The 13,583-nt window shown below is 33.2% G+C and overlaps 2 protein-coding genes across 4 annotated transcripts; one reads left to right on the forward strand and one right to left on the reverse strand.

Moving 5' to 3' along the window:
- Positions 1–3,287: 3,287 nt before the first annotated feature.
- On the forward strand, positions 3,288–5,714 carry LOC105641000 (E3 ubiquitin-protein ligase SIRP1). 2 transcript variants are annotated; one of them, XM_012225439.4, is made up of 2 exons: positions 3,288–3,445; positions 4,367–5,714. In XM_012225439.4, the coding sequence occupies exon 2, from the start codon at positions 4,422–4,424 to the stop codon at positions 5,565–5,567; it is 1,146 nt and encodes a 381-aa protein (XP_012080829.1). In that variant the 5' UTR covers positions 3,288–3,445; positions 4,367–4,421; the 3' UTR covers positions 5,568–5,714. The 2 variants fall into 2 exon arrangements, with proteins under 2 accessions (XP_012080829.1, XP_012080828.1); XM_012225438.4 differs by lacking the exon at positions 3,288–3,445 and adding an exon at positions 3,469–3,826.
- Positions 5,715–6,627: 913 nt separating this feature from the next.
- LOC105640999 (branched-chain alpha-keto acid decarboxylase E1 beta subunit) lies at positions 6,628–13,160 on the reverse strand. Of its 2 annotated transcripts, XM_012225437.4 has the most exons (13): positions 12,749–13,144; positions 11,828–11,939; positions 11,470–11,505; positions 11,278–11,337; positions 11,142–11,199; positions 10,929–11,026; positions 10,251–10,340; positions 10,096–10,164; positions 9,936–10,022; positions 7,815–7,910; positions 7,654–7,731; positions 7,030–7,116; positions 6,628–6,886 (listed from the first exon to the last, which is right to left on the reverse strand). In XM_012225437.4, the coding sequence occupies exons 1-13, from the start codon at positions 12,940–12,942 to the stop codon at positions 6,851–6,853; spliced, it is 1,101 nt and encodes a 366-aa protein (XP_012080827.1). In that variant the 5' UTR covers positions 12,943–13,144; the 3' UTR covers positions 6,628–6,850. The 2 variants fall into 2 exon arrangements, with proteins under 2 accessions (XP_012080827.1, XP_089580232.1); XM_089724106.1 differs by lacking the exons at positions 7,654–7,731; positions 7,815–7,910 and having other exon boundaries at positions 12,749–13,160.
- Positions 13,161–13,583: the final 423 nt, after the last annotated feature.

Raw genomic sequence — 13,583 nt, forward strand, 5'->3', positions numbered from 1 at the left:
ATGTAATTATGTGAATGTGCTAATATTTGTGATTGTTGTTCGTATGCCATTTCTGTGATCGATGCATGATCAAGTAGCTGGACGGATGACTAGATTGACTTATAAATGTATTTATGTGATTGTGTGAGTTGAGAGGGTTATCTAACCGTACTCACTAAGCTTAGGCGCTCATTCCTGCCTTAATATTTTATTTTTAGGTTACAAGTCTTCCAGTAACTCGTGATCCTGTGCCACCCGACATCTAGAGGAAATGTTGAAAACGAAACCTTGATCAATTTTCTTTAGCGTATTAAAGTGAAATTTTAAATTCTTAGATTGTTCCGCAATTACAATAGTCATGTATAACAAATTTAGAAATTAATGTACTTATTAAAGTTTCTATTACATAATATATTGATATAGGCCGAGAGAACTTTGAAAATTGATTTGTTGTTGAACATGATGATATGGCTAAGCGAGGCAATGACTTATGATTTTGGAATGACGATGATATTGAACTTGAGGCCACGTTTATTGAACAAGAAATTTATTGGGTATACTTTTTAGGTTACTATGGGTTTTGGTGGCTTTAAGCTTACTAAGATTCTAGTGCTGGTCCGGTTCAAAGTAATGGGTTGCGATACTGATGCCCATTTCAAATCTAGCATCCTTTGAATAATCCAATGGCAAAAAAAAAAAAAAAAAAAAAAAAAAAAAGATTATTTTTAAGGATAATTATTATCTTATTCTAATATAATACTACTATTCATTATTCGTTCGTCATTATACCATTTAGTCTTTTCGTCAATATTTTATACTCTTTTCTGTTTATTATTTTACGAAATGTAATTATGAGGTATGAAAAATGAAAAAGAGTACAAAATATTGATGGAATATGACACGAAACAAAAAAGAAGTTCAACTCTTTTGGACATAACTCATCCTACATATGGAATTTTAAAGTATTTTATTAGCTTTTAAAACTAAACAAAAAGAGGTTTCCAGCGAGACATGACACGTTGAAATCCACCTACATTGAAATGGACATGAATTATGCCTTACGATCACTGCACATGCAAAAATTTATCCCCATCCATTAAACTGTTTGCAGCCAGACCATTAATCTCCAATTTTCAGCAATCGCCCTCCAACCTCTTTCTATAAATAGAAGGCTTATTTTCTTCTCAATCACGCCTAGGAATCCTTAATTGATGTTTCTTTAGGCTTTCTTATTCTCTTCTTCCTTTCAGCCTTTGAACGCTAAGTAAGGTTGAGGTCCTCTCGAACTTACTTTCTCCATCTTTTTCAATACTTTTCTTTTAGTCTAGAGCCTTCTCGGTTTCTAGTCTTTAATTCTTTTCTTTTGGCTTTAGAGCCTCTTTGATTTTTATTTCTTTTGTATATCATGTTTTCGGAATAAAAAAGAATCTATTTTCAGTACATCAGTTGACATCATTAGACAATTATGCGTTGTTGATTCAAATAACATCAAGATATGTAAAGAGTAAAGATGTTAGATGTACCAAGCTTAGAGAATCGGATAGAAAATTTTATAAACATATTATCAGATTCAACTGAGTCAGCATACATAGATAAGACTCGAAACGATAAAACAATAGATTTGTGGCATGTTCACCTTAGACATATTAGTTATCACAAGCTAAAGGTAATGATGAACAAGTACATGCTTAAAAGTCTTCCCTAGCTCGAATTTCAAGGAGATATTGTATATTCTGAGTTATCAATATGGTAGGCACACTAATTACCATATGAAGAATCAAGTTATAGAGCCAAATAACCATTAAAGCTTGTGCACTTATATGTATTTGGCAGGATAAAACAACCATCAACTGGAGGCATAAGGTATATTGTCACATTCATTGACAATTATCCATGGTGCATATGGATTTATTTCATGAAAGAAAAATCTAAGACGTTCATTAAATTCAAAGAATTTAAAGAAGAAGTTGAAAGCAAAGTTGGAAAGAAGATTCAATGTCTGTGCATTGACAATAGGGAAGAATATATATATTAGATAGTTTCTCTGATTATCCGAAACAATGTAAAATCAGGAGACAGTTGACATGTCCAAAGATGCCACCAGTAAAATAGAATGGTTGTAAGGAAGAATCAACACTTCGATGAGATATGTCAGAGTATATTATGTGCTAGAAATGTGCCCAGAAAGTAATTAATCGATTATGAAGACCAAGACTAGGGTTTATCTCACCTTTCCAAACGTGTGGCATATAAAACTCATAGCAAGTCATTTTGAAGTCTTTGCTTATGCTTTTGTACTAGAAAAGTTATGTAGCAAGCTCGACAAGAAAGCGATTCAATGTATCAATTTTGTGGGTTATAATATTGAAAGAAAAGGATGGAGATGTTGTGACATTATGAATTGTTGATACCATTCATGAAGGAACATAGTTTTTGATGAAGCATCTTCTTGGTGGTCATCACAAGAAATAACTTTTTCAAACTCAAAAGAAATGGAAGACAAGCTACCAGCGATAACAAAAAAAATGATAAATGTATATGTTTGTATTGGTAGAAGTGAGTAGAGGAAACACAAGTGTTACATCTATAAAAGTTATTCACAATTAAGATTAATTTTTCTATAAATTCAACATTTTAACAATGTGAGCTTTGGTTGTCTCAATAAGTTCATTTAAAATTTTCTTGCTTCAATTTTTTTTTTTCTAAAAGATAGAGCAAATTTTCTTTGGAGAATAACAGAAAGTGGAAAGGACAAGAAACAACTACAATGTAAGCATTATTTTCTATGCTTCACTTGTAGAAGGAAGTGTGAATTAACCGGTTTTTCGAGCATATAATGCGTGCGAAATTAATAATTATAGGAGTATAATAGATGTCTCATAAAATTTTGGTTATCACCGAGTTAAAGCTATAAAGTTTTATTTTTTTAGAATATATAGTTAATAGATAAAAGGTATGTAATTAGTTTGGTGTGATTGCTTTTGCTTTTTCTACTAAATTAGAATTGAATTCATATAATGAAATTTACTAAAACTTAAATTAAACTGAACCAAAAAAATTTTTTTTATCAGAAAAGCTGCACCAAAATTTTAAAATAACCAGATGAACAGTTGTCTTATTTTCATTTTGGTGAAATTGAATATTAGTCATTCCTATATCGCGATCTCGCATTGGTGTTTTACACCTTGATGACGTGTTTCACCTAAAGAATTACTACTTCTCCAAATGAGAATAATGAACATTAGCTTTAAATTATTGGACTTGGACATAATAATAACCAAGTCCAACGAATTGAAAAAAATAATAATAATCATAAAAAAGTTGACAAAAGCAAGAAATAAAGAAAAGGACGCGGTTTTGTATTGTATCCTATAATGCTAATCTAGCTGTGTGTTTTACCATCTTTCTTTTCTATCTTCAGCACATATTCTTCTTCACCTAATTTTCAATTCAATTCCACTTCTGGGTAAATTTTTTTTTTCTTTATTTTTTTGTAATAATTGAATCTTTACTTTGATTTCTTGACCAGTCAAGCTAATTTCTTTGAATTTTCTTTTAAGCTTTGGGTTTTTGTTTGCTTGTCAAATTCAAATATCATCAACATCTTCGATCGTTTATTGATGGTTTTATCTTAGTAATTAAATAAATGATGTCTAGGTCAAACATTAGGAGCTCTGGTCATTGTTCCAGATCCTTCTGTGGTGTAAATTGAAGTTTGTGGGCTTCTCTTACCTACCTTTGTTTCCTCATAAAGAGGGTTTCTCCACAGATTTTTATTTACAATAATTCTGTGGTCTTTCTGCTATTTGTAGATTCTCTGTGTTTCTTTCTTCATCTCTTTTCATTGGTAAGAACAATTTAAGTTTTTATTTGTTTATTCATTTTATAATTTGTATGAATGGCTTTCTTTTCGAAATGAAAAGTTTTTCTTATGAGATCAGGCAACAAGGGATTTTTCATTTTTTTTTTCTTTTTGTGTAATTTTAGATGAAGGGTTTTTGTTTCTTTTTTGTCAAAGTTTAAAATTTTTTTTTTGTAACTCTTCTAATTGGGATTCCTTAAATTTTCACCTGTAGACAATTTCTATTCGATCTGTGATTTTCTAATTGATGGATCTTGAAATTGTCATTTTTTTTTTTCTGGACCATGAGCTGTTTACCAAAAGGACAATACGGTTGCTTTCTACTCTCTTGTCATTTTAGGGCATCTCGTGATGGTGGTTTAAGATTTTCCCTTTTTTTCTGCGGTACTGTTTTCAGTAGCTAGATCGAAAGAAAATTTCAAAATTTTGGTGTCTGTGTTAATTTGAGATTGGGATGTTTGGCTTTGATAGAATTGCTTGTGCTTGAATGACCTTCTATTGATGCTATTGCCTCGTTTGTTACAGAGAAGTCAACAAAAGGGAAAAAAGGGTAGTTGCTGAAGTAGGGTAAAGAGAAAGAATGGAAGAAACAATGGCAGCACGGTATTGGTGTCACTTGTGTTCTCAAATGGTTATTCCTATCATGGAAATTGAGATCAAATGTCCATATTGTGAAAGTGGATTTGTAGAAGAAATTAGCAGTAGGTCAAGGGATAGTCAAGACCCTGATACCGATTTCAGTTCTGATCGTGCACTCTCTCTTTGGGCCCCGATATTACTTGGAATGATGGGAAACTCTCGTAGACGCAGAAGATTTAGAAGAACCGAGTTTGAAGATGACGACGATGACAATGATGATGGAGGAGTCAGTGAATTGGACCGCGAACTTGAGTCATTTGTGAGGAGGAGGAGAAGAAACTCTGCAACAATATTACAATTGCTTCAAGGAATTCGAGCTGGAATTGTGTCTGAATCAGAGAATTTGAATTCTGAAGGAGATAGAGATAGGGAAAGAGAAGGTGTCATTTTGATCAATCCTTTGAATCGTACTATCATTGTACAGGGTTCATATGATTCAAGCAATGGTCCAAACCAGAATCATACTCCAGTTGGGTCATTGGGCGATTATTTCGTAGGTCCTGGTTTGGATTTGTTATTACAACATTTGGCAGAAAATGATCCAAATAGATATGGTACTCCACCAGCACTAAAGGAAGCAATTGAGGCATTACCAAATGTGACAATTAAAGAAACTATTCAGTGTTCAGTTTGTTTAGATGATCTTGAGGTTGGCACTGAGGCCAAGGAAATGCCATGTAAGCATAAGTTTCATAGCAACTGTTTATTACCATGGTTGGAACTTCATAGTTCTTGTCCAGTTTGCAGATTTCAGTTGCCTGCTGATGAGTCCAAGTCAGATTCCGAGAGGTCTCAAAATATCAGTGATCGGAGGGTTAGCGATGATAATGATGGTGATAATAACAATAATAATAATACTAGTAGTAGTAGTAGTAGTAGTAGTAATGATAATAATAATAATGATAATGGCAGTATCACTGAAGAGGGAGAAGGGGATGGGAGAAATGGAAATGGAAGAAGGTTTTCATTTCCATGGCTTTTCAGTAGTTTGTTTTCCTCCTCTTCAGGATCTCATTCCAGTGGAAGCAATTCGACGCCCACAACTTCATCCTCGTTGCCAAATGCTTCTCGAACAGATGAGGATTAAGTTGATTTTCTTTAATTGCCAACATTATATTAGCTTGTCAATTATGTTGCTTGAATGTGTGTTGCCTTTGTTTATGTACATATTATTTTACTTGCTCAACTCAAGGCTAAATCTTGGAAAAAACAACAGTTTGTGTTTTGATATGCCTCTTTCTTTGTTCTTTCTATATAGAATTTTCTGCAGGATGAAATATCTGCCATTGATGGTTGCTATATCACCTACTATTTAACTTGTATACAGCTATTTTAAAGCTAAATTTGAATATTTCAATTGCATCATGATATGGAAATTTCTGCTTGTTTGAATTGGTAGTGACAAAAAGAGGTGTTGCCATTTGACAACATGCCATGTGGTAAGTTGTGTCAATTATATAAACATTTTGTTCTTGACCAAAACAGAAAATGAAAATGATTATCCTAGGGTGTGACTTGCTAAACATTTAATATGATATCCTCAATTTTGCTTACCTAATTGATTATGCAAAGGAGCAGGATATTAAAATATAAAAATGGGTGGATGAGACCAAGAGCTAGTTCATAACTTCAATCATACAATAAACCCATGTTTGATGTTTCTCTTTCGGCTAAAGATAAGTTAAAACTTAAAAAGGAGTCTGTGTGAACTGTCTTGTTGAATTATTGGGTTTCGTAGGCTGTAGCTCAATTTGAAAACAACTATTTATTCCTCATAAGCTAGTGATTTTTCTTTACTTTATAAATTCTCAGTTTTGATAAAAGGATTTGTCATGACAACTTCATAATTAATCAATATTGACCAATTCGACCCATAAAGGGCGGCCAAGTTTGATTTATGCACACGATTTTTGACCAATACAAACTCTGAAACAAGGAAATAATAACTGTTTACAAATGGGTAGATACAAACTCTGAAACGAGATTAATTTCATATTATGAATAAAGGAAATTTCATATTATGAATAAAGGAAATACTAACCGTTCACAATCATCGTTCAATTCTTTCTTTGTACTTAGATCAAACCTCTATTTTATTTTTAAGTTTCATTTCTTAAAATTTTTAGTCCGAGTATCAGAAAAGATCAGAACCAAATAAAATATAAATACCATTATGCAGTAACAATAAATAAAGATTGTATACCAAATTATCCAATTTCCAATGTCCAATTTCTTATACAGATTTGCATAGAAGGCCTACTTATTTTAACATTTAAAGGCACTTCCCATCTTATGTATTAATCCAGAAAAACAAGTTGATCCCAGATGATGGCAGTTAAATATTGCAGTTAGGCAACAGTTGCTTGAATGCTAGTAATTTACAGTTGATTTGATTGCATCCAGTATCTGCATCAAGGGGCATAATTTAGCCTGCTTATGAGGAGGATCCTATATATATATATATATATATACAGAAAAAAAAAAAAAAAAAAAAAAAGTAGAGAATCCACTATTCATATTCCAGCTTATGAGCTCTTGACATGACTCACCTTGTTCTTGGTGGGCATATAGAATGGCTCAAAAACAAGAGGGAAAGGCGTATCCAGACCGCAAATTCTCGCTACAGGGGCTTCTAACTGCAAAGACATTCAGCATTTAAGTTGAGCAAACAATAAGACATTCAAGTTCCTGAAATGGATTGTCATCAATAGTTATAACCATTTATTTAGGGGAACTTAAAAATAAGCATGTGATGAGGATCTCTTTCTCAGTGTAATTAATTTCCATATACACATTTTTCTATCCACTGATATGATTAATATCAATTCAAACATTCTCCTTTGACAGTATATGTTGCAGCTTTTTGTTCAGGAACCCTTGCATAGATTCCAGTTCAGCAAAGTACCAAATGGAAAAAAAAAAAAAAAAAAAAAAGAAAGGGAAATATGTTCAGACTTTTTTCTTTTCCTCTTAACAGATAAATCATGGTGGTATCTTTAGAAGCCAATAATGCTTTAAATAGTAGAAAGAAGCTCTAAGTGTCAATAGACTTAATTTACAGATGTTCCTGCTGTCATTAACCCACCAAAAAATGAGGTCATCTTAAGCGAGACACCCATATAGATGATGAAAGTGAATAGAGGTCTGCAATAAGTTAATGCACAGATGCTCACCCTTAAGAAGCAACGTTCAACAATAGACGCAGAGATTTCAGCACCAAAACCTCCAGTGACTGGAGCTTCATGACTGATCTGCAAGAGACAAGGAAATGATTCTCACTTCACCAGCCACTTTTTGGGAAGTGCAGTTTTTAAGGACATATTATTATACTTACAAGAAGCCTCCCAGTCTTTCTGACTGAAGCCTCCACAGTTTCTTTATCCCATGGTATTAAAGTTTTGAGGTCTATCAATTCACAAGAAATTCCATCCTGCAAAACCTTTGGTCAGCTATCTGCTTAAATGTCGCAGGCTGAAAGAGGTAGAAGAGTCCTGGTTGGCCAAGAAAAAGGACAAAAGGTCGAAGACCAGGGGAGGTGGAGGTGGTTACATCAAAATCCATAAGATTTCTTGAAATATCCAAAAATCATGATGAATCAGATAAAGCAACAAATTTATTGAACTAAAGTTTACTTGAAGACAGAAGATATTTGGAATGCAAGAACTAATCACAGGCATATAATAAGGGAAGGAAAATGTAGTAACAGAGAAAGCCTTTTGCAACATAACTTATATTTGCAAATCAGTTTGAACCAAATATTCTTAACAAGAAATTGGTTTGTTAGAGAACTGTACTGTTTGCATCTAATAATGCATATGCAAATTCCTGTTTGTAATCTTTTCCCTGTAAAACTTGTGCTTAATGTACAAAGGATATTTGTAAAATGGCACCTGAGCAGGATACACAGGTTATTTTTCACAGCCACATATATCCTTCTCCATGGCTACTGTGTCCTGTGTAATTCATAAGATACCTACATCGAGTGTATATGTCCACCCATATGCCAAACCAATCAAAAATAATTTTTTAAACGAAGGCGTTTCTGACCATTCACTAGAAAAAAAAAAGGGTAAGATAGGAACAAGTTTAAAAAAATCTCTTTATGAATTTGCTTGGTATATAGATTGGCCCATACAACGGGTGGGCAAGTCTTATCCTATCTGCTAATGTTCGGGAGTGGCATGAATAATTATTTTACCTAGTACCTATTCTATCCCATACTTGAGACTAAACTCTCCAAGATCTTATATCCTTCCCCTCAAAATTGTCAAAAATCGTTGTCTAATTTTGATCATGCCACTTGGCATTCACCTAGACTCTGGTTTTGAGCTAAATTAGTGCAAAAGATACCAAAGAGTCATTCATCTCTTTCACTTTTCTATGTTGACACATTACCCACTCACTCCCAATATATTCAGCATGGATGCAGTTAATAAACACTTCTTTGAAAAACATAGCATAATCTTCACAAAGATGCCCTTCTGCTGATGCATATCATTCATTATTTCAGGAACTTGCCAATGCTTTAGCAGCTACCCATCAACTTCTTGCAGACCATAAACAAGCAATGGCACTATCCAAGGTCTTCCTCCCATCTATTGATTTTTCGATAACGATTGTCTCAAAATTCTAATCAGCTATCTGCTCCAAAATTTAAGGAACTATAAATTAAACATCTTGTTTATGAAACTCGCCTTTAGCATATTAATTCATCTTCTTTGCTGCAGAACTATAGATCTTTTTGCTGCTCTTGTTTCTACCAACTCTGTCATCAACTTCTTCTCATTGTATTATCTTGCTGCTAATCTTTTCTCCACTCATAGTAATATCAATACTAACTTTGTATAAAAGCTTGAAAATCAATCTTCACTTTCTAAGAAAAAAATGATGTTCTATCAGGATATAACTTCCATTGTTCCTATTTAGCTTTACAGTTAGTAATGCATATGTACTTATCCATGGTAAACTTGTCCTTGTAAAATTATGAGCAACATAGTTTGAACTTTGAGGCAGCTGTGAATTTGTGAAATGGTTTTATAGTACCACAGGACCATCATTCAAAAGTTATAGCTGAACCTGTTCTTCATGTCACTACCAACAAATATCAAGGATCTGCCGACTGAAGTTTTTCTATGAGATATAGGCTGTTTCAAATTTTCCCACTTTGGAAGCAATGCTAGATAAGAATACGGATATAGGAGCAATGATTTTTGTCTCATAGCTTGGGACAGAACTAGAATTGAATAACCACGCACTACTATAGCTCAAGTCTAATACCATCATAACAATAACGGTCCATTAACCAAAAGGGTCAGCTAAAGTTAAATTTAGGCTCATTTGGCCAACAAATGCTAATAACCTTTATATAGCAGTGCTGATGTGAGATGCAGGTAATTGCTCATGGGAGGTAAAGTTCAAATTTCATGAAAAGAAAGGGAAATTTTGTAGAAATTACCTTCTCGGCATCACTACAAGCCTGCTCCATGACAGACAGCTGTGCTCCCCAGCCAACAAGAGTTATGTCACTACCTTCTCGGATCACCTAACATTTTCATTTGCAACTTTCTTCAGATCTATGATTTTAAGTCTTCCCAGAAAAGATAGAACTATCATACCTCTGCCTCTGACAATGGCAACATATAATCATGCTCAGGAACCTCTTCTACTGCCAAGCGATAAAGCCACTGAAATGTCCCAGGAATTTCCTTGACATCAAACTACAAATTATTGGCTAATTTTTTATTTACAATTAGGAAAAAGAGAAAAATACTTTTGGTTCAAAAAAGACAACAGGGTTTGGATCTCGTATGCATGACAACAATAATCCTTTTGCTTGCTGTGGGCTTCGAGGGATAACCACCTGTAAAAGCATAACTAGTTATTGTTACAAATAATATGCAAATTCCATTGGGAAAGATAAAATGCAAGAGGTTGAGCATCTTTGCAAGGTTAAGAGGCACTAGATGAGTGGAAATTAAAATTTTACCTCTCATCAACCCCTATGGAACTCAGGTAACTCAAATGTAGATTTAGAAATAAAAGTATATTTTACATATATAATAATTTTCAGTTCACTACAGAAATTTCCTGCATCTTTTTCAATTGAAAATTTATCATTTTGCAAGTTCCATTTTAAACAATTTGGGTAAAACAAATTTTAGTAATTGCCGATCCCACTCAGAATTTCTGGGCTCCAACACTAGTTTTCAATGTTACAAAGATCTAGGTAAAAGCTTTTATTTTCAGACATGGAAATATGCACCAAAAAGAATAGCCTACAATTGCCAACTAAAGGAAAGGAAGAGACTTAAATTCGCCACAGTCTTTCCACCAACTTCAACAGGGTTATTGAACTTTGATCTTACATCAGCAAAAGCGTGAAACTTTAATTTAGTTTCAATATAATACTACTGCAAGATTTTGGTAGGATTAAGGGAAGGAAAAGTACTTTGATACCAGGAACATGGCAAAAGAAAGCTTCTGGAGATTGTGAGTGATAATGTCCACCATGACCTACTGCTCCATATGGCGCTCTTATGGTTAAACCTGGGGAATCACTTTAAAATTGTCATACGAGGAAGGAAAGTGGAGAATGGAGCTCAATGGAAAAAGAATCTGAAGTTTAATATTTAGTCATCCAAAAAAGAAAAATGAAAATCACCTCCACAATTATATTGATTTCCACTTCGGTATCTAAACTTTGCAGCTTCATTAACAATCTACTGAGTTGAACATCCTATCAATTATAGTAAATTGTGGAAATAACACCAAAGCTCAGTTTTGAAGAAGATTCTTGCCTGATCAAAAGCTGGAAAGATATAATCTGCAAATTGAATTTCTGCTATGGCTCTATTGTCCTATCAAGTGCAAGTATAAGAACAGTTATGACAGGCTGATAAGCATACATCCAAAGTTTAGTTAAAGAGCCTATGCAATCCACAAATTAAATGTTTTATTCTTGAAACAGGTATTAAATGTTAAATACACACCATTGCTGCCAGACCAATGGCAAATCCAACAATGCCCTACAAGATAATGCAAGAAATGACAATAGTTATTTTAAAACTAATAAAAAAGGAAAAAGAAAAAATAATAATATAAGAAAGACAATAAAAACAATAATAGCAAGCAGCAGAATAAGAAGAACAACATGCATCCATTGTAAGATAAATAAGTGTAAGAGATACATGATGAGGCTCCCTGTACTTCTCAAACTTTTTAGGAGGAAGCACATTCTGTTAATGTTTTCCACCTATAAATCCTGAGCTTTAAATCCCCATTGCAATACCAAATATATAAATTGTATTTAAACGTGGCTAGAACAGAAAAAAGTAAAGACAAAATTACCTGTTCACAAAGAGGAGTATTAAAAACTCGATTTTTACCAAATCGTTCAACTAGTCCTGTTGTGCAACGGAATACTCCACCAAAGCGCACATCCTCTCCAAAGACGTAAGAACTGGGATGCAGTGTAAATTATGAGTGAAACTTGAAGTTTTATCTATAAACACAAACTCACTGAAAATTATTTAGATTATATCAATAAGATGTAACAAAAGTCAGCATTTCATGACATTATTTCCATTCTAATATTAAGGTTGCATTTTTAACAAAACCACAGTGCATCCAAATTGTTTTAGGCATCAACAAGTGCAAGAAAATCATCAAGAATATATTGCTTCCAAATGATCTAATGATGATGAAACTAACATTTAGAACCCTACAAAAGGTTGTTGACATGAAGTGGTAATGTCAAATAACGTGGTTCAGCAAAAGCATAAGAAAAAAGACGATGACTTAAGTATATGACAATTCAAACAATTTTCATCAAAAAAATTTCATATCCGTCGTTTCAATTAACATGTGGTAATCTTTCACAACCTGACGTGGGATTGCAATAGAATTCACAAGTGTACTGATCCCACATGACATTTTGGCCAGACAGTTAAATCAATCTTATACCACCATATTTTTTCTTCTGAGTTGCCATTTCAATGTATTGAGATACTCCCAACAGAAGTAATTTCTAAGAAGATAATCAATTAGCCATTACATGCTTTGAGTTGTCAACTGGGTATTTCGGTTAAAAAAGAGAAGCCAATTCACAATTCAATAACAAGCAGGACACTTTGAAACCCCCCCCCCCCCCCCCCAACCCAAAAAAAAAAAAAAAAATCCCAATATTTAAAAGCATATAGAAGGCATAAACTTGGCCCGCAATGTAAGAATTGAAAAGGAAAAATTATGTGGGTATTGTGAGAAACGAACCGAGGATCAGACTCCAAGGCAAGATGGAGAGCTTGGTTGATAGCAGAGCAGAGGTTCAACGAATTTGCATTTTGTTCTTGCTGTCGTTGTTGTTGTTGTTGAACAAGCTTACCTTCACAAGCTGTAGAGAGTTCCCTGTGGTTAGAAATTGAAACAGCCAGTCTTCTTCCACATCTTCTCAAGCAGGTTGCCATTATTTGCAGAGAATTGCTTCTATCTTTCTTGTTTTATTGGAAATGGGCAGAGACTACTATTTTGAAGCCAATCGCAATCCACTTCCTCGCAGCATGTGCCAAGTCATCAGATGATAATCATCATCATCATCGTTGTTATAATACTTACTACTTCCCCGTTTTCCAAATATATTTAAAAAAATCAAATTTGTAAAAATATTCAAATATTCAAATTCATAGAACTTAGGTGTTTCAATGGTTTTGCTTCATACATCAATTTTTTTTTCTTGTAACAAGTAAAATTTTTTTATAAAAATTTTATTTATTTTAATATAAAAGTTTTCATTCCTAAGAAAAAAAAATATATTAAAAGAATTATTGTATCCACGTTATTATTATAATTTTTTATTTTTTTATAAATAAAAACAAAAAAAAAAAAGTGTTAGACCAGTGAGCTGTGGCACTTATCCAGACAAATTAATATATTTATTTATTTATTTATTTTTGAAAAGAATATATTTATTTATTTATTGCTTTTTCTACACGCGAGACATAATATTTTGCATAACCTTTGTTTAATTTTTGCCCTATCGTATGAATTTTCTCGTATACTTCATGGAATAAGACCTCATGGCACTCTTTATTTTAAACGTATTAAGCGT

Source organism: Jatropha curcas, chromosome 7, assembly GCF_041381405.1.
Source record: "Jatropha curcas cultivar XTBG-Jc1 chromosome 7, XTBG_Jcur_1.0, whole genome shotgun sequence".
NCBI classification, from domain to species: Eukaryota; Viridiplantae; Streptophyta; class Magnoliopsida; order Malpighiales; family Euphorbiaceae; genus Jatropha; species Jatropha curcas.